The sequence below is a fragment of the Corvus kubaryi genome, unplaced genomic scaffold (assembly GCF_017639235.1).
Source record: "Corvus kubaryi isolate FWS band 111438036 unplaced genomic scaffold, C.kubaryi_AGA036_p1.0 split1-37296, whole genome shotgun sequence".
Classification (NCBI taxonomy): domain Eukaryota; kingdom Metazoa; phylum Chordata; class Aves; order Passeriformes; family Corvidae; genus Corvus; species Corvus kubaryi.
The window spans coordinates 7808353-7830156 of record NW_024582075.1 but is presented as its reverse complement, the minus strand read 5'-3'; the positions used below and the strand labels follow the sequence as shown (position 1 = coordinate 7830156).

General features: G+C 42.4%; 1 protein-coding gene across 5 annotated transcripts in view; it reads right to left on the bottom strand.

The window, feature by feature from the left end:
• Window positions 1–347: 347 nt before the first annotated feature.
• The window catches only part of FAM172A (family with sequence similarity 172 member A), a 265833-nt gene continuing 244376 nt past the window's right edge, over window positions 348–21804 (bottom strand). For all 5 annotated transcript variants that reach the window (XM_042013175.1, XM_042013176.1, XM_042013173.1 and 2 more), the window contains one exon: window positions 348–2590. In XM_042013175.1, coding sequence (XP_041869109.1) covers window positions 2448–2590 — 143 coding nt within the window. In that variant the 3' untranslated portion in view covers window positions 348–2447. The remainder of the gene's footprint in view (window positions 2591–21804) is intronic.

Here is a 21804-nt window from a genome sequence, read left to right as displayed (position 1 = left end):
TCATGTTTATGAACAGCTAAAGGGAAGAGGATGGTGTGGCACACTTGCCTATATGGCTTCCTGTGGATGATGTGGGGGCGTGGAGAAAAGCTCATGCTCACATGGGCTGAGCCACAGGGCTGGACATGCAGCCCACTCTGTGGTACAAACGAGCCTCACCCCCCTCACACCCTGCTCACACCTTCCATCCCCAACCCAGCAACTGTACAGGGTCCTGTTTGCAAACACACCTGCCCTTTCTGCATGTATTCCGAGGCTGGTGGAGCTGCTGCCCATGCAGCCCCCATCCTACCCACCAGAGATTGCGGCTCCTATGGAGCTTAGTCCAAGGACACAAACTGTGCAAGGAGGAGAGAAGAGAGCATCTTTATTTTTTGTTCACTGCAAGCAGAGCAGTACTAGTGGTAAGGATCCCTTCTGCTCTACAGCCCCCCACAGGAGCGATAATGTGAGCTGGGCCCGGGGCACAGTAAAGAAAAATTCTTTAGAAAATGATAAGCATTACAGTAAAAATTTTTGTACAGTTTGTTTGTCATCAACAGTTACAAAAATAGATCTGCTCCTCTAATATTTGGGCACCCTAGAGACTCCATCTCACCTCCACAGAGATGGAGAGTGGCGGGTCTGGTGTGTGCGAATTTCCCTGGCCTCCACATCTTCCCTGGCTGTGGGACAAAGCACAAGACACTCAAACCACACCATGTAAACTCTTGCCTTACCCCTAAACACACAGGGTCCAGGGGGCCAGTGTGGATGCAGGCCTGGGAGAGGGGGGTTGCAGACCCCCGCAGTGGGGGATCAGGCTGGCCAAAGGCAGCAGCATCCTTTGACTGGGAGTAAATGCAGAGATTGGAGGGCTGAGGAAGCTGGGTGCAGTCCTCTCTCCCCAGTAACAGGTTCCCCTCTGGGAAGAAAAACTGTGAGGCACAGACACAGCACTTCCCTCTGCGTAGGCATGGCCTGACACCTCCCCCACTGCCCTGGTGAGGTGCTCCAAGCACCCCTCCCCAAGGGCAGAGCTTCAACACAGTGAGATGACAGGAAACAGGAGCTGGGGAAGTGAAGCCCTGCTGCCAGTATGAGCAGGTAGGGATGTGAGCACTCCGTGGGTGCTGACAGCCCCCCACCCAGAGAATTTAGGCCCAAACCCAGCTGGGTTTCCCTTTGCACCTCACTATGAGCACTTCTGCTTTTGCTCTGTGGCGTAGGAAGGTGCCCCTGCTTTGGCATCACTCGTTTTAACGCTCCCCACCACCATTTCTAGCCCCCAGCTGTAGGATTGGACACATTGCATGAGGAGAGGGTGGGATTGGGTCAAAACTCATGTGTTTGAGTGGTGTCTCCTTGTCACTAACAGCATCAGAGGTGAGGTGGGCACGGCCATTAAAGAAAGGACCACTTTAACTTAGTACTATCAACACCAAAGGAGCTTAATTAGAGCACTTGCTCACTGGGCATGCTATCAAGCAGATCTTTTCCCTTAGTATTAGCGGAGAAAATCTGCCTAAAGCAACAGTTGTGGCTACAGCCACATACCCCCTGTGCATGGTGTGAAATCCCCAAACAGAGTGCCCTGCTGGCCGACCTTTGTCTGAGAGTCTGGGAAACGGGATGAACCTGTGAGTTTAGGGAAAAGGGATAACCATGGGATGGCAAGGCATTACAAACCCAGAGTATGAAAATGGAAGCATCTTTGCGTTTAAAAATAAATAGGAAAATATGCAGTGTGTCTCTTTTTTTTTGCTGTCATATTTCACAGTGTAATCCAGCCTGTTAATGAATAGGCATTTTTTTTTTTAAGTAGAGCTTTCCAAAGGAAGAGAAGACCTACAGATAACACCATTAATCTAGCAAAAGAAAATCACATCAACAATGGAGCCTTTCTAGAATTCTGGGCCAAATTTCTTGGACACTCTTGCCAGCAGAAAAATGAAAGAGTTAAAAGTGAATCCCACTTGGTCCCAGAGAAAGAGAAGGCTACTGGGTGTAAATTCATAGGCTGGTTAACACGTTTGAGTTAGGGCTGTCTTTTAAAAAAGAGTAATTCCTATTTTGTTCTGTCTCAAAATAGAAGGAAGCTGCAAAAATTCCTGCAGGCGATAGGACTGCGATGAAGCTGTTAAATTCTGGCATCAGCTTGGTGCAGGGCTATGTCAGGGCAATTAGAGCTGCACCATGCTGCACTGTGCAGTACCACTGTCAGCCTTAATCTGCACACTGATGGGCAGCACAAAATCCAAGTTACAGCCCACAGGAAGCACAACCAGTGAACCCATATTGCTTTGACAGTTGCACTCATCTAGAAATAATGCAAAACGCTATTTAGATGTATACATCACGACCCTGTGCTCTAGGAAGAAAACAATCTAATGAGGGGCTGGGAGACTCCTTGCAGAAAACAAGCAGCAAAGACATTGGTGGTGGTGGGTTTTCTTCCTCCCCTCTTTTTAGAATTCTTCATATTTTATCCTGTTGGAGCGCCGTGTTGGGGTTGGTTTCACCAAGCTGTTCTTTGCCTTTACAGCCTCGCTGAAGAACTTGAAAATAGATGGAAAACTCTTCCAAGAAGTTAGTTCATGGCGTTCTGTACCTGCAAAACACAAAGGTGACAGTTTGACTAGGGGTCGTTCTATGACTTGCTGGCTGTTCACACGATAAATGCTCCATAAAATACAAAAATGCAAAACCCAGGGAAGCCACCCAGCTGCTTGCAGCTGGTCTGGAGGGAGCCTGGGGAGGGTCAGGGCTGTCCTGCTGCTGAGCTCTGGGGCAGGTGAACAGGAGCAACTGCACACACATGCAGACAGACACATGCACAAACATACACACGCGCACATGCATGGCCACCCATATCACAAGTCAGAGATCCTCAACATGTCTCGTATCTGGAAAAATAAGATCCCAAAGCACCTGGCTAATAAAAGCTTCATTGAAGCACCTCTTCTATCTGACCTTGGGAAAAAGAAACTGTCTACTTTTCAGGCACACTTTGTATTATTTATTTTTCATTTTATACTGTTCTTACCCTGGCATATGTATTTTCAAGTGAAAGAGAACACTTGATCTGAACTAAATCTCATGCATCACGAAGGCATCCTTTGTGCACCCATTCCCATAGATTGTATTGAGACAGTAAAGTGGGGCTTTCCTGTTTGTATCTTGTCTTTGCCCACAGATTTACCTCTGTAATTTTTTTTGGTGGGTGCTTCTATTGTTTTGCAAGTGTCTTCCTCAACATACAGTCCATGTGCTTTATTTAAACAACCACACCCCCTCTCCTTTCCCCCACCACCAAGCCCCAAAACAAAACCAAGACAATGAAGATAGGGAGCCCAGAGGTGTGAAAGAGTTGGGACCTCTTCCTGGGTAACCCAATTATGCAGAGATGCTGCGTGGTAGTCTTTGGATCCTGGGCCTCTGTTTGATACTTTAACATTGTTAATGATAATTCTTTAGTCTGTAATAGTAGGTCATTGCTATGGTTACTCTACAATGGTGCAACACTTCACTTTCCCCTTCAGCTATTCGTTGAGACCTGGTAACCACATTTGTTGCCTAGCAACAGTTCTGTGACAGTATCACAATCTGGGGGTGACAACAATGAGGGACACAGTGCCCATGGACTGCCAGGTGGAGAGGGATGCAGTCCAGGGTGGATGATGGTCCCTGCAGGACGCAGGGCGGCCATCAGTCCCTGGGGATACGGGGTGGCTGCTCTGGCATGGCATTTGCTGCACGCCCACCGTCACATCCCTGTCAGGACACTTACCTCTATGCACCCATCCATGGAGCATGCACCCATCCTTGGTGGGTCCATGCACACCGTCCCCTCCAGAAAGTCTTTGATGGAGGCACTACCTGTCACACTGCACGCCTCTGCTCCCTCAAAGGCAGCCATCACACAAGCAAAAAAACACTCCAAAAAACCCTCTCTGGAAAGGCACTATTTCCCACACAAAGAGATGTTTTTGTACAAAGAGCATCTATGTCACGTGCACACACAGATTTTCCTCCCCCCTCCATATTCATTGTATGGAGGCAATTCATGACATCTTCCAGAAATTTTCCACATGCTCCTTTTATACAAATGCTTTCCACCTTCAAATTCACCCATCATTGTAGAAATTCTCTTTGCACCATTCTATCAGGTGCTGGACCTGACAGTGTGGGGTTAAGAGTTGGACTCCATGATCTTGAAGGTCATGTCCAACACAAAAGTTTCTGTGATTCTATCCTGCAGGTGGCTTTCAATACAGATCACCTATCCCATCCCCTATAGGCCATTCCATAGCAATATTCACCAAGACTTGCTCCTCACCTTGGAAACACAGAGGTGGCCCAACACAGCAGGAGGATAAAGCTTCCCTTCCAGTAAAACCTGCAGCCTAACAGACATGTCCATGAGGACTTGGCTTGGCTCGGTACACTATGACTGCCCACTGCCACCATGCACACACACCTTGCCTACCAAAGTTGATTTTATGGAGGGATAGGCTGTCCTAGCACACCTTAAGGACACTCCTGCACAGGTGTTTCCCATCCTTCTCACATGCATGTGTCACAGCATATGGTAAACACCACTTTGAGCCTTGAAGGCAAAACATCTTTCCAGGTGTCTTTCTGGCCCCATCACAGACATTTCCCACACAAACACATATTTCTCATTTCTGCCTGCCTGCATCTCTGTCTTGATTGCAATAATCCTCATTAGTATCCACTGGATAAATTAGATGAAAATATAGGTTGTGAATATTATATTGTTTTTTCTCCCCTTTCTTCCTTTCTCATCAACAATCTTCCTCTGTGGAAGGGCCATCCAGAAACAAAAAATAACAAAACAGTACGTTTCTGTAGCCTCTCTGTCTCTTTCTTCATCCTGCCTTCTCCCATGCACTTTCCTCATGTCCTCAAGAGAGATCATGCCCACATTCACTAGTGTTACTGAAACTGATTAACCTACAGCTTTCCTGTGGCAACTCCTCTCAACCCACTCTTCTCAAAAAACAATTCAAGCTTTGAGTCTAGAGGGACTCAATGATTCAGCAGTCTAAAGTAATTTTAACACTCACTATTTTCCCTTTCCTAGTAACAATCTTACTAGCAGATGAACATCTCCCTGGTGATGAAATCACTACAATGGATATTTCGTTTCCAGGATTATGATGATTCTTTGCTTGATTAATACTGCAATAAGAAAAGCTTGCTTTTCTTGGCCCTTTATAGTCATTTTTAAAGGTCAAATTTTGCCCTTATGTATTCACATTCAACTGCTACTAAAGGGAGAGCCCTAAAAATTTAACATTGCACAGACTGTGCATTTATGATTTATATACCAAAGGCTTGGAAAATTCAACCAAAGCAAGTGGAATTATGTCCTAAGGGTTAGAACAGACTTGGCCATAAGGTTTTTGCCAGAGGAAGAATATCACTGATGACTGCAATCTCAGTTGCATATTTAGTAGAACAGAGATCTAAATTAAATACATGAACAGCCATCTATTTTTTGATAGAAAGAATAATTTTTAAGAGATAGACAATAAGAAGCAGCTGTTCTAAAGCCAAGGTCCTCTGAGATATATATTCTTAGTGCTCACTAATTTCAACAGCCGTGATGATAACCCACATTATTCAATATATTGTATTAATTGATGGGCTGTTGCACAGCATGTAGTGATTTCAGATATTAATTCTTTGAGAAATCTTAGGAGCACGCTGCATGGGAAAGATATAAAAAACCTGTTAAGTGTGGGAAACAGCTAGAATATTCTAGAATATGCAAAGGCTACAACTGCAGAATAAAAAAGTATAAATCCCTCCTAGTCCCAGTCTCACTGAGAGAAATTATGGCAGCTGGTGTGGGGTCAATAGCTCTGACCAAGGAAGCTGTGACCAGTCCAGAGAGATGGTCCCAAAAGATATTGTCTTCCCAGGGCCCAGTGTCTTCCCTCAGCTGCTGGCCAGGAGGGCCCATGCAGAGACTGTCAGCTCTTTAGTGATTGTCAGCTTGTGATTTCAGCTCAGCTCTGCAGGGCAGCCTCCAGGCCAGACCAGGCAGAGAGACGAGAGGCCCGTGTAGCTGTTCCGCACGAGGCAGCTTTATTAGTCTGGCAAAGGGGAGGCCAGGGACAGGCTCTCTCTGCCCTTGCAGGAGCAGGGGTCTAGCTTTATAGGGATACTGGGGGTGGGTGTCAGAGGGTAAGGGCCAATGGGTTACAAAGGATCTGCATAGGGTCTCCCAGAGGATTCTGGGTTTGTCTTGTTCTCTCTGTAGCTGGAAAGTGGTTGCCTTTCCAGGGGAGTTCTGCTGGGAGATTGAGCAATCTCCTTATCTCAGCAGAAGTCCCTCCAGGGCAGTGGCTGGGCACACCCTACAAGAAATGACAGAAATAAGCAAATAGCCTCCCAGGTGCCAGCATGGAGAGATGCAGAGAGAAATGAATATATATTTTAGCATGTGCATAACATCATTGGAAAAAAGCTCCGAAGAGATGGTGGAACCAATAATGTGTGAGGTGAAATGAGTAATGACTGTAAAACAGTGAACAAGTTCCAGAATCAATTTACCAAGCACCACAAAGAAATATATAATTAGAAATAATGAAGACTTGCCAATACAGTTGATACAAAAAATCAGGTAAGGGAATACTTCTAAAAATTTAATATCCAAATCATCAGGTCTGGATGACACGCATATGTGGGTCTTCAGGGAATCAATTAATGAACTTGCTGGACTACTGGCAATTATTTCTGAGAATTCATGTACAATCAGGTAGGCACTAGAGGACTGTGGTAGGGATAAGAAGAAAAAAATTTCTAATTTGAGAAAAGGAGGATTAATTGAAACTAACTACCACACATAAAATTCATGTCTGAGTATTAGTAGAGATCAACATTATAAAAAATCACAAGGACCTTCAGGATAACAGCAGACACAACAGGCTCAAAAGAACAGATAAAACCCAAAGTTTATTGAATAACAAAAATCATCAGGTGAGAGACTTAATCCATTGCTTTGTTTTCCACAAAGGACAACCTTGCAATCTTGGGGCAGTGGGAACCAATGTAATCACTTAAAATGGATTATGACCTTCACTATCTAATGGGCTGTGGTCACTCCTACCTCTCATTTGCACATCAGTTGGCTTTACGCCAGTCAAGGGGCCCCCAAACACTTGAGATCTATGGTAATGCAGCTCCCAAATGTGTGCTGCCATGCCTGTGCTGGCTCCAGCTCCCATGTCCACCAGCACCTACAGTACACATGGCATCTCTACAGGGTCCAAACTTAGCATCTCATCTCATCTCATCTCATCTCATCTCATTTCATCTCATCTCACAGATGCAGAGTTATGTCTCTCCCATTGTACATTATCTCAGGCTCTAAGAAATGGGTGCTGGCACACTTTTGGGGAAGTGGTTAAAGCATTTGAGAAGACAAATAGTAAGTAATAATATGGGGTTGAAAATATACCTGTGAAAATCCAGAGGGACTGGTATTTGGGCTCAAGTCTTTTAAATGTGGTTATTAGTCATCTGAAAGAATATTGAGAATATAGATATTGAATATAGGAATAGGATATGGAATAGAAGATTGTACACACATAAGAAGGAACAAAGAAATAATAATTAAAAGGGCAGCCTAAATGGGTAGGAAAAATAGAGAAGAGGAAAAGCAAAGATTGAAACTGGAATGGTGCCTGCAGGGGTGGTCATGCAATATGACTGTGTGAAGGATCCTGATGGCCATTTGCACACACACATGCAAAGGCATTTTACTGTCTTCCCTTTCCACTTTCACTCAGGAAAAGCAGCTCTCCACCTAGCAAGGCTGACGAACTCCTTCTGAAACCAGAGTGTCTGGAGAGAGAAGAGCTCTGCAATCACCATAATTCACTCTTGCAGAGCGATTACTGGCTGTGCAGGATAAAGGTGCCCTCCTACAGCGCCTGCCCACTGTGTCAGACAAAAGCCTCCTCCTGCGGTGCTCAGAAGATGCACAGCACAATGGTGGCCCCCCGCCGCGTTTACAAGATGTGTGGGACAAAGGTTTCCTATGCTGCTTAGGAGCTGGGAGAGATCTTCATACATGCCTTGGCGCTGAAATATTTCTGCAGAGAAAAGTTTCCAGGTTGAAAAGCTTCTTCACAGATACTAGCCACAGGGCTGACCTCGGGTCTGCTTCTCTAAACAGCAGCTCATCTCTAAATAGTGCAGGCTTCAAAATGAATTAAGGGTCTTCCATGCCTTGGGGTTTAGCCCCCATTGGGATGGAGAATTCTGCTGACCTTCAACAAGATCTTGCTCAGCAGAGTTTGCTTCCTGTGATCATGATCTGCACTGAGGCCCTGTCATGCTGCAAAACACCAATGTGAGCAGCTTAGCCATCTTGTCCGTAGACAGTGGCAGAGGTTACTTTAACATTTATGATTCAAGCTACATATATAAAAGGCAGTCAGTCCTATCAAAACTTGATTTACATGGTTCAAAGGTTGAAATACAGACTTCTGTGGGCATTTGCAGGAACAGAAACACTTTAAACATTATTAAACATAAGCATCAACACAATTAATTCCTCCTTTACACATAAACTAACAGAGAAGCCAACTCCATCTGACCTGGGTAGACAAATGTGATAGACCTTTCAGAAAGGATTTTTTCTCCTGAAAGTTATGAATCAATGGAAATTTCTTTATTTCTTACATTATCCACACACACATTGAAGAACTTATTTAATTCTTAGGTATTCAGTTCTGCAATTCTGTAACTCTGTAGCAACATAACAACATGGTCCAAATACGCACTTATGTGTGAGAAAGGGATGCTTCCTGCCTGTCCTGCATCCATCTTTCTGTATGCTAACAAATTCTGTATCACAAAGCTATTTCTGAACAGGAATTTAACTTTTTTTTTTAGCCTTGAGTGCACCAGATATTACCAAGTATGACAGAACTACTTTTAATTCGTAAGGTTTCTCCACTTACAGTTTCTTTATCCTGTCGATCTGCATGGGAAGAAGTTGTGTTTTTTCTGACTATTTTGGTCTACTGAAGTAAATGTTCAGGTCTCAAACTCCAAAACAGAAGAAGCTCTCAGAGCATCACTAGTAAAGCTAATGAAAAAGGTGAGTACAACAAATGCATCTTGCCTAAAATCACTCAGTAGTTCTGACTAGGAAAACGAGAGCTTCAGGAAAAATTGTGAACAAGTCCACTAGCTCAAGAACTTTGAGATCCAATGACCTTAGGAGTTTTTGCATAAGCACTTCTACATGTCACAATGGTAAAGAAAGGTTAAAAGCTTAGGCAAAATTGAGAGATAAGCTGAACACCAATTAATGAAATGAAAGCAGTAATTTCTGAGGGGACACAAAAAAACCCCCAACCCCAAACCAATCCCCAAACTTTGATGTGTTTAGTTTGGCTAAGATGTAATCGTTTGTGGAGTCATGGGCATGATAATAATCTAAAGTAACTGTGTAGGGAAATGAATTCCTTGGAGAAACCAAGAGAGAAGAAACAGAACAATCTGAAGAAATGAAATACAGCTTAATAAGTGGGCTTGGACACACAATAAACTGGTTAAGACTCAATTCTCACATAAGAAAAATCATAGCAATGCTGGAGACTAGACTACACATACTTAAGACATTTTCTACTTAGTTATTACCTACTGTGACACAAACCAGTCCTTATTTCTGTTGGACATGTATTATCTATAAGAATCTTTAGTGGGATGATGAAAACAGAGAAACAAGCATCCTACAAACCCAGAAAAATGATCACCTCTGAACTCCTACAGTTGCAATGGGCTTTTCTTCCACTCCTTGTTTACCACACACAAACCTCCCACAAGAAGCAAGTGGTTAAAAATAGTAAAAAAAAAGTATTTAGAAAATTCTTCTTGCCCTTTGAGCAACAAGATGCAAAGATTCACACAAAAACTCACTGCAAGCAAGGTCTGCAAAGTAGGAAGGAGACAGGAGTCTAACATGGCCCTCATTTTCTACTACTTTTCATTTAATATTAAGGGCAGTCCCATGAGCACAGGTTATTTGTTTGTTCCTCTACGTGTGAACTGGCCAAATAAGTGAAACTTGAGAGCTTGTTCTCTCCCGAGCACAGGTTACCAAAAGCTAGGTCATTTTCTGTGTCACCTAAGTCAAGCAATTTTTTTTGAGTATATATTAAAAAAGGCAAAAAATTAGATACCACGTACCAATAAGGTCCTTCCAGTAAGAACCAGGCACCCAGGATAGAACTGCTGTTAATATCAATGCAAACAGCCTTAGTAATACAAATTGTGCATAGCTGCTTTAAAAAAGGGAAAAATTCAGAAACAAAGGCTGATTAAACAGCATTTCCAGAGACAGAAGACTTACTGGGTCTCAGGCTGTGGGCTGGCCTGAATTGGTGCTCAGGCATAAACAGTCCTGAAAAGCAAACTTGTTCTTGGGTCCAAAATTTCACAGTCTTTTGCACAAATAGGCAGAAGTGCAGCCAAATGGGCAAATCCATGTAAGGCTGCTCCTATCTATGCAATGAATACAGTGAGAGCATCTAGCCATGGACACAGGCAGGAAAGATCAGATGTGGCAGGTGGATCCAGACCCTGGGAATTGCAGGACAGTTATGGGATTCTCAGGAGGCACCATTTCCACAAACACCTCTCCAAGGTGTTGTCCCTCACAGCCCCACTTTTGGGAGGGCACTGGGAGAGACTCAGACACCCACCACAGGGCAAAGACAGCGTCAGGCAGGAGAGCTGATGCCAGCCATTTGAAGTTATACCAATCCAAAATTGCCCTGGGATACTGGCTGTTCCAAGGGAACTGTGAGAATGGGATGAAGATGTACAAATGCTGTCTTGCAATGCTCAGGGGTTGATGTGCTCCATCAGTGTTACAGCATCCCACCCATCACTGGGTGACCCAGACGTTCAGTGTGCATGTGTGACTGAACAACACTCTCGGGGCAGCAATTTCCAATGCAATGAATTTCTGCACGAGAGCAAGCCATTTCCTTGAAGAAGGGATCCAGTAAAGATGTACTCAACATTATGCAACTATGGATTTTAAAACTCATATTAAAATACTGTAGCTTGTAAAGAGGAGTAGGCAGGCTTTGAAATGATATTTAAACTGATATATCTGTATATCTAACTATTGCCATCTTTATACAATCTTTACATATCTCCGTCCATATAGTATCTATATCAACAACACTGTCTGTCTATCTATCTATCTATCTGTCTGTCTGTCTGTCTATCTCTCCCTTTATCTATCTCTTCATATCCGTAACTCCACCCTTATCTAAAGACAAATATAAAAATTCCTTACCTGACAAATGCGAGGTGGGATACTCAGGTTACATCTTGCAAAGTTATTTCTGGGCTAAGAACATACCCTATGAAAGGTGCAGGATCTCACCAATGGAAGTTAAGAATAGGTTAGACAACCACCTCTTAGGAATATTATGGGTATAGCTGACCTCACCCTGGGCAATGTGGACAAATTAAGTAACTTCAGGAGTTTCTTTCTATCCAGCCCTGTCTCTTCTGTCACTTTACTGGCTTTATTTAAGCAACATCTAAAGTTGATTGTATTAGCAAGGTACTCTTGATTGTATTAGCAAGGTACTTCACAGGAGCTCTAAAGCATTTGAATAATATATACTAGTGAGATAACTTAATTTTTTAAATGCACATGCATTTTTTCTATCATGAATTAGGGAAAAAATCTATATAAAATTGCAAGCAAGAGCACAAATAAAGTATAAAACATTTGAAAACAATTATTTTCTCAACTAGGAGCAAGGAAAATTTGCTTTTAAATAAAGGAAGTTTTGACTTGCTCAAAACTCAACACTTCATGAGCGAACACACATTGACAAGACTTCTTGGGTGAGAGCACTGAAAACCAAGTGTTCAAGCCTCAAAGCTTCCACAGGTTATAAACCTGAAAAATACTAATTAACTTGACAGATTTTAACATGCTGCAGCATGATGCAAGCAGTCAGTTATACCTCCTTCTCCCCACTGCTTTGCAAAGACACATCTAACAGAATTCTGTAAGGGAAAAGTCATCATTACTGTGCTTTTGCAAACTAAGCGGCTCAGCCAAGACCAGGAATAGACCTGAGCTCTGCTGAGCCCACAGCAGGAGCTCTGTTCATGCAGCAATGCTGCTGATGTTAACAAGCGTACAGGTTTTATAAAATATATTTAAACTAATTTAAAACATTCCACAGTAACACTTCTAAGTTACTTTAATCAGAAATACTCAAGGGCTGATTTTTAAACCCGAGTTTATTCCAAAATCCCACAGCTTTTTACTGCCTATGAGGCAGAGACCTGAAGGGTACACACCTGAAGTGCTATCTTGTGAGAGCACTACTAGTGCAAGAAATTCATTGGTGATACCAGAACAAGGGGAACAACCAGCTGCTTAGAAAATAGCTACTCTTTGTAATGGTATTTCATGATTATTTGTTCCTAAATAGTAATTATGTCATCAAACATCAGGATGTACCAGCAGCACCAGCACGAACACAGTTTTGGCACTTTCCAAAAACACAACAGCCAACGCAACAGCATGGAAATGGCAATGCCTGCACCACAGAGCAGCTAGGAAAGGTAGCAACGCTTTGAAATAACATGTTACATGACAGTAGAGACACCCCATCTAGTAAAGATGTAAAAAGGTTCTTAATCACTAGCAGGATAAGTACATATTGCCTGCCTATTTGTGAAATTTTGGACCCAAGAACAAACTGCACTAAAACAGCAGAATATAATTTTCTCTTATGTCACATCAGAAGCAGAGCTTGAAGATTGGTGTGGATGCTGACATAGGCAGCTGTGGAAGTAAAGAAGGTCTTTTGAGGGACAGGAATGAGCCTGTGTCTAAAGAACAAGCTGTAATGAGAACACGTATGGGGCATCAAACACCCAGTGTGTTTTTATGATTTTAGCGAGAATCTGAATTCAAACATTGCAAGCCTTTAATGAATAAATTAACTCTGCCTTTCCACAGTGGACAATATTCATAATCTTCTACATAAGAAATACTTGAAAAGCATTTTTTCCCTGAATTTTTTACTTGGATTATAGCGTCCTGTTTTATCTGTGCAGACAAAAGACTACAGTCAACACAAGTCCAGAGTATTTTCATAGGTACAATGGTATTCACTAACCCATCTACCTCATCTTGGGACTACTGCCTCTGGCTTGCTCCAATCCAACCCAGCCACTTCAATCCAACCCAACTCAACCTAACCTAACCTAACCTAACCCAACACAATTGAATTCCTCCAACACACCATTGACACCATCCATCTTCTCCCTGGTCCTGGAGCAGCATAGAAAAGGCACTTCCCCTTGACTTGTCTTCAGAGGCTAATCCTGTGATGGGTAAGAGGAAAAAATATCAAGAATCCAAGTACTGCCTCTACAGTGCCAGCTTTGGTCTTGTGGGAAACCTAACCTCATCTGCACCTGGTTCTCCCCTTCTGATGGCTGCTCCTGCAGGGCAGTGGAAATGAGGTTAGCAAATGGTGGGCTAAGATGGGCCTGTTGACCTGCTTTCTTGCTTCTGCTGGACACCTACTTCAGGAGCCACCACCTGCCAAAAAGGATTCACCTTCAAGAGAAGTGAAACTGAAGATCTTAAATCCAAGTGATCCTGAAAATCCCAATTCAGGCACTCACCACATCCTGAGGTGTCTAAGCTCCACAGACACCTCAACTCCTGACCTTAAAGCTTACACCTTAAAATGGTATCTGTCCATGCCCAGAAACACATCAGGCTTGGCAGTGAAAATACTTCCATGGGTCTCAGGCAGATAGAGTGTTTCCATGTCCCCCTCTCCCCCTGCCCTGTAATGCCAAGTATGTGCGCAAGCCCCAGGGGCAGGAATGCCCTCTTCAGTCCTTCCTGAGGCTTCATTTCACCTGAATCTCTTCCTACTCCTTGCCTGTTTTTCATCCACCTGGGACACCTGTTTCTCCAGAATACCTATTTCTCCAGGAAATCAAATTTTCAATTCCTCTTCCACAGCTTGCTCACCTGGCAGCTCTTCTTGAACTCAGTGCCTGGCCTTGATCTTGTTGCATCGCATCCACACACTGATCCCAGCTGTCTTGTTCTCATGACCCACCAATTTTTGCCTTTTTCTGACTTTGCTCCAGCCATTTCAAGAAAACCTCCTCTAACTAATTGCACCCATCCAATCTCTCCTCACAAACACCTTTCTCTTCCAGTTGCTGGCATCAAACACATCTTCCTTCTCCATGTTTTCCTCTTTCTTAACAGCAAAAGAAAGTCCCAGGTCTGATTTTGGCAAGTATTTTAAAAAAGCACAGAAGATAAACCTACCTCCCAGATGTAATGGTGAGTGCAGAAAAAGAGGACACATCTGTGAAAATGCAGTTGGCTGACTCTGCATGATCAGGGAAATGAGATGTGTATCTCCTAGGTGAGAATGATGGTTTCATGGGAAATTCAGGGCATTTTCTTAATGACTTAATGGAAAGGAAACATATCTGAGTTTGTAAAATGTCATGGAAGATGAAGCTGGGCCATCAGAACACAAACATCAACTAACAAATGGGAGTTAAAAAATCAGATTTTGGGAGTAACTAACAGATTCCCTTAAGTTTGATAAAATTTTAGTTATATCAATTAAGTATAAGAAGTTTTCCAGAAAAAATAAATAAAAATTTGCAGATTTGAGGTGTGAATAATCCTTGTGCACTTGCAGTACGTAATTAATGCCTAACCCACACCAGTTAAATTTTTCTTGTTTGCATCACACCAACTGCTGTCTATATATGTACACATATTACACCCCCCTACCCTATGCATCTAGGAATTATATGACCCACTTCCAGGTGTCTGCATAGCTGTACTAGTGAGAAAAATGGCAAGAAGATAGTGCTGTTTCACCAGTAAATTTACACCAATATAGTGAGAGTTAACTTTCTTTTATTAGCATGACCTTTGCTGGTTGTTGTTAATGAACATTCTTGAAGAAGGCAGGTGACTGAACCCAGATGGTGGAATTTTATGGACAATGATCATTGTTGTGGGTCAAGTACACCTGTGCTGCAATCATAAAATTAATAACCTCTACAACAACAGCTTTACATATGGCTGTCTCAGAAGAGTGCCACTTGTGTAACTCACAGCCTTTGGAGACGCTCTTTATAATTTATACCCAATTTGAAGTGCAAAGATTTTTCTCTCCCACAAGTCATGGTAATCAATACAGGTCTGCACCTATTATAGCCTGATGAGGTGAAGTGTGCGGTAATGATCAGCTGCACCAGGCAAACAACACAGCTCATAAACATGGCTTTGCAAAAGGGATCTCCAGCGGCCATTTCCCACACCTGTGCTGCGAGAGCAAATAAAGGAGGAAATAATTTTTTGTAAGGGTACCATCCCTGTTAAGTGTTGAAAACTAAATTAATTGTGTATTTACCTCAGAACTACTCTGAAACTTGAGGGATTTTTGCACGTCACATGGATTTTAGGCTTCTGCACCCTAATTCATAACACATCAAGACTTAATGCGGGATACTATGATGTCCCTGTATCATGGAAAGTGGCAATTTAAGACTAAACACTAATTCACAAAGGCTTTGCAGATGTGAATTACACTAAATTTAACTAAGCTTAATAATACCACAGTTCTTGTGACTTAACCTGAGAGATGTCACCAGAGGGACTGTTTGAGATTAATGATCATAAAGCTGCATTTCATTCCCTGCTTAACCCTCCTCCTGCAGACAGCAGCTCTGCCTGGAAGTGCTCAGTGCATGTGCCTGGCTTCCTACCTCTTCTGAACAACACCACCCTAAATCAGTCACGAGTGATGCTCAGGATGCAAGGGCAGCAAGCCAGTCATGCAGCAAAGAGTTCAAGACAGGCATCAGGTGGGGGAGGCAGTGAAGTGAGGCACAGGCAGAGCGAAGCCGAAGGCAGCTGTACGGCAGACAAGATGAGAAGGCATGTTGTGTGCTGGCATGCGCTGACCTCTGCCAACAGCTCTCCTGACATCCCTGTCTATGGCAGTCAGACATGAACCTCAGTGTGGGAGGTGGGTCTGCCAACAGTAGGAGGGAGAACTCAAAAGTCTGGGATGAACGTGAAGGGAAATATTAAGTTCATATTAAGGAAAAAAAACACCCCAACCAAATAAATCCTTAAGAGATGGGAATGTTCCCTGTGGGTATGCATGGTAAGGCCCCATTGCTGAGATCTGCCTGGAAAAAGCCCAGTGAGACCCAGGAGTCAGTGGGATGAGAACAGATAGGGGTTTCTCCTGGATAAACTGCAGATCATGTTTTGCTTTGCAGCCTCGGGAAAAACACACACAGAACACACAACAACCCCAAAGTCGGGGTTTTTCTGCTAATCCAGTTTTAAACATCCGGTTGCAGAGTGGCAAAGTTTCTAACCATTCCATTTAAATGCTACACTAACTAAATAAGCTTCATTTGGGAGACCATATTCATTTCAAAACAGGGACTTCACTATTACTCTTTAAAAAATAATGCAATAGATAACATCAAGCTCCAAAGCTGCATCTTCAAGCTGACACAGTCACTTCAATGTTGAAGAAACAATTTACAATTTCCCCCTTCAGCCAGAGGCAAAATAAAACCCCAAAGATCCAAAGACAGAAAATATTGAAGCTTAATGACGTCCTTGTATTTTCAAATGAAATTTTCATTTCAAAATACGATCCTGATCTAATAACTGATCTTTCCACATGGAGTCTTCCAGTAGAACCAGTGCTGCTGAGACAGACTGTGGAAAAATCAAGCAAGATCCCTTGTGTCATGGCAGAGATTTTTTGCCAAGCATTTAGTAGGTTCTGAAGAAAACTACTTCAGTCTTTTCTATCCAGAAAGGTGGTTAAACCTTGGGAACTGGGGATAGAAACAGAAATTGCTGGGAAAATATATTTGGAAGTGTAAGAGAGATGAAATACTTAAAATGAGTTTAAAAATTTGGTAGTTCAAACTATTTTCTTTTCCTTATATCAAAAACCTCGGTTTTGTTATCTTTGTTTTTAAATAAAATTAGAACAAAATAAAAAGAAGTTGTCAAGGTAGTTTCTCCCCAAAAAAATCACTGAACTGGAATTATGTCATCTCGCATTAAAATTATAATTTTATTATTATAAATAATATAAATAATAAAAAATTAGTAACAAATAATTAATTTTTATAATTAATAAAAATAATAAAAATTATTATTGCCACAGCTGACCTACCAATATTACATTAAAAAAACATGAAGAAAATCACTTAAATACATTTGGGGAGTTCTTTTGTTGATGGCCCATGCATATCTCTTAATAGTTATTGCCCTATTTTGGTTTAATTTGGCTAAATCATCCCAGGTTGGATTTTTTTTCAAGCAAGTTTAAAGCAAACTGTACACGTATTATGGAAAAGACTTCATCATGAAAACAAGGATTGAGGAAGGAGCTGAAATTTGTCTAAATAAGAGCAAGATCAATATGCGAAAATGCACAGACAACTAAAGTTTGACAGTCATTGCTCGTAAAATCCCGCAATGAGTTAAAATGAAAACTGTCTCCTGTAGAGGGAAGTTAGAGAAGAGCTCATATATAAATACTTGGGGAAAACTTGTGCTGTGGCTGGAACATTCCCTGTTAGTCTGGGGATAAAGGAAACATTACAACCACAATATATTGCCCTATTAAATTAAGAAAACATTTATTTTTTCACTCTGTTGTGAAAAGTGGAAAGTCTGTAAGTGACTAAAAAGCAAAGACCTTGAAGTCAACAACATCCCCATCTATTTTGTCATGTTTTATAGATCCAGAATAACAAACACTTCACATCACTGTCTCTGCAGCCACCATTGTTAACCTCCCACAGGAATCAAACAAAGTTTTACAGTGCAAATATTCCACATTTTCACAGGTTTCAGAATTGCTTTCCCAGTCTGCATTCGGACACACACTGAAATCCTACAGGACTCCTTCTGAGGAAGGACTGCTAGCTGAGGGGACAGGACATTGTAAATATAGGGTTTGCTCTCCTTTGTGAAGCTGGGGAAAGCAGCAGCCAGGGAGCTCAGGAAACTTGGTGTCATGCTGAGGTTTGTGCATCTGGGCATCTGCAACGGGAGAATGGGTAGGAAAGGTCTGGGAGGAATGGCTGTGGTCGAGAAGATTTCTATTGTTTTTTATTGCAAAGAACTCATATGCCAAGGTAAACCTCCTTCCATGCCAAAATGTCTTCAGCAAAATACGACTGCAGCAGCAGCTCCTCTGCAGCTGCGAGAGGAGCAGTGAAGCCTACTCACCAAGGTCATGCCTTCTGCAGCTCCAGAAACCTTTACAGAGCCTCGGCATGAGGGACACCCTGCCCCATGCTGCACACTGACAAGGTGCTCCTACTCTTTCACAGGAAGAGAAATGGGGCATGTAAAACCACTTGTGGTGGAAATACATCCCATCCACTACCATGGCAATATGTGGAAGCATCAGGATTTGTCCTACAAGCCTAGGTGCAAGGGTGCTGGTGGGAAACAAGTTTGCTACTGGCCTAAATTAAGAATGACCTCATCTGTCATTAATTTTCATATTTTCTGCCCAGGAGATTCTAAGGATGCACCTTGAAGGAATCCTACTGCTCAACTTGCACAATGCTGACTGGGCTGTACTTCTAATGTGCATGCAAGTACTCAAATTATGTTTCACAACAAAAGAGATTCAGTAAAAAAACCCACCAAAGCCCACAACAAAACTAATAAAATAAATCTGTGTCAAGCATGCTTAACAAATCAACTAGTTGCAACAGCTTTGGTATGGCCTGAGAAGTGCTGAAACCAAGTATTTCCTTATGACATTCATTACTTAAGGTGGATATCTGAAATATGAAAAGCATATTTGTTTTAATTGAGTTTAGTATCCCAAACGGATCACAGAGAAATTCTTATCTGACTTTTGTGTATAATGCAAGTAAGTCCTCTGTAGTTTGGGATCTCAATATTCCCCTTTGTAAGAGCTTGTTTTCAGTTGTTTATAAATTTTTCCAAGCTAAGTACTTGGGATGAAAATTCCCATGCTCTGTCTCTGCCTTAGGCTGATTATTATTATTTTTTTTATGTTTCAAGTGAGGGGATTTAGTCACTTCAGGAAATAAGATTGAGGGAAAACATATTTTGCCCCTGTTGGGAGGAATAAAAACCAAAACAGATGAGAAAAGAAAAAAATGTGTTACAAGAATTTTGCTGAGCAGCTCCTGTGCCTGTTCTTCACAGCAATAGTTTGAAATCTGGAAGGTAAGATCCCTGTTGTCCTTCTGCAATTCCGAAGAAAAAACAGCCAGCTTTTTGCCTAGTCACAAGCCTTTGAAAAATCTCGTTTGCATATGCTCAGCACAGAGTGCCCAGAATCTGGAAGTCTAAGCGGCCAAAGATTCCTCTGAAGATGCTATTTGCAATGGACAAGGTCCAACCCAGGGCAGACAGGGCTAAGCCAGACTTTTTTTTTCCCACTGCTGCTCCCAGATGTTGCAGTCTATTGTGGCATCAGGCAGAGGAACTAAGTGCAGGCAGCACTCCATCCTGGGTTCCAAATGCAGGCAGAAAAAGGGGAGAAGGGGAAAAAAAGCAGCCTATTGTAAACAGAGAGGAGAACTAGCCCCTGGAGGGCAGAGGGATGAGTCAACTGAGGCAGGAGATCGATTGTGTAAAAAGATCAAAGAGAAAAGATATAGGAACACCAAGGAAGGTGAAGGGAACACCTCTGCAGGAGAAGGATAGACCTTGAAAAGCAGGGAACTGGCTGCAAAGAGAGGTTAGGAGCCAGAGATGAGGGACAGCAGTCTGGACACTCAGGAGAGTAGACATGGAGGGGAGGAGAGGCACAGTGGGACACGGCTTTTCGAACTAGGTAAGAGCTGCCTTATGGGAGACTCAGTCTCTCCAGGCAAAGGCGAAAACCGTCAGTGCTTCATTCTCCCTTGGCTGTGGTTCACTGAGAAGGTGACAGTCTACTGCACTAATACTCTCAGCACCTTTACCTCACTTCACCAGCCCATTCATCTGAGCCCAAACTCTCTATCTGAAATGACCACCTCTACAACTGACCTGCAGCCACAGAACACCACATGATAAAACTGCCTTTCTTAGTCTTATTGAGGTTGAAGAAAACAAATTACACACAGAAAACTGTATTAGGAGAATATTTGAAGCATGCACGCTGAAGGGACAAGTTAAGGACATTCAGTTTAGTCAATGTCAAAATGGTTCAGACAAAACTGAGGGGGGATGGTGCTTACTGGTGCTGCTCTGGTACAGCTTGTGTTGACCTTGCAGGGAGTGTTATGCTGTCCCTTGCAGACCACTTGTGCATTTTTCCACCAGACACCTCTGTTGACCTGCAGCTATTGCCTGGGAGTAGAGAGAACTGGTCCAAACAGATGAGGCTTTTGCACCAAAATGTGAAGTAACTTCATTTCAATGCAGTACAATGAGTAAATGAAGGAGAATGCAACAGTCTGGATATGGGAAACTCCTGTAGTAGAATGCTGTGAAGTGTATACTGGCTATTACATGGGGAGTGAAGGAAATTTTAAGTGTTTGGACAAAACCCCTCGGGTATTTAAAGCAAAAATTAATGGCTATTTTAAAAAGTAACAATAAGGAATTAATCTCATTAATGGAAAAAACTCTACAGAGTCCCAAGCTCCAAGGAGGATTTTTTTGAGCATCTGTGGACAGATCACTGCAAACAGCTCACAGCTGAGCTGGCTCTCTAATCTTTGCTGGTGGAAAACATGGCTCATGTGGTTTCTTACATCCAAAATTTCCAGTCACCTAAATTCCCAGTAGCCAAAGAACAAAGCTTCCCCTAATGGTCAGTTTTATATCTTTATCTTAATCTACCTGATGGCAACTGCTGTTTTAAACAGAATGTAGTTGCATTATGTAGTTGTGATCACTGTAAAGAGTAAGAGGTAATATAGAAGTAATAGCTTGTTACGGAAAAATAGATGAGGTAAACAAGAAGGAAACTGAACAAGGCAACTGAAAGCTTTATGCTTCTATTATTTCGTTCTTCCCTGGGATGGTGACTGAGAGTAATTTGAAGACATCATGGATCCCTTAATTATACTGTGTGCACCTACAGGATCCCCTCCTGCAAACATGTAAGTGAGGTGACTTTTGTTTCATAGCAGTCTGTTATTCTGTTTTCATACCTGTTCAAAATAAACCTTGTTCAAGCCAAAATAATTGCTTTGCAAGCCTACCTACAACTTTTTCCTAGGGGGATCCATGGTCTACCAAAAATCTCTGATGCATTAGCATCTAAACTAGCAGAGGAGCTGCGTAACATCGGTGATGGGCTGAATGTATCAATTCCAAGGGATGTCACAGGTTGGCTTGGTCTGGGGATGCACAAGCCCCATGGTTCTGCAAATCTAGTGGTACAAGAAAGGATCTGCAGAGCTGCACTCTCTGCAGGGGACAAACTGCCTTTGAAGGACAAAACATAGGTAGGAGTACAAAAGAATGAAGCACAAAATCTTGCCACTGTCTGCTCTAGCATGAGCTTCAGCTGGTCTGTCACTGTAACATAAGTCAATTAAAAGTTTGAATGCTCCATACATTGTCGGAGCTAAGAATGGCTGGTCACTAAAAGTGATATTATTCTGTAATCACATCACACACATCTGTAGACTCATCCCTGAAATTTGCTTCCATGGCTTTAGATAACAGTTACTTATTTTTTTGACATTTGGTTAGCAGAACAGTGA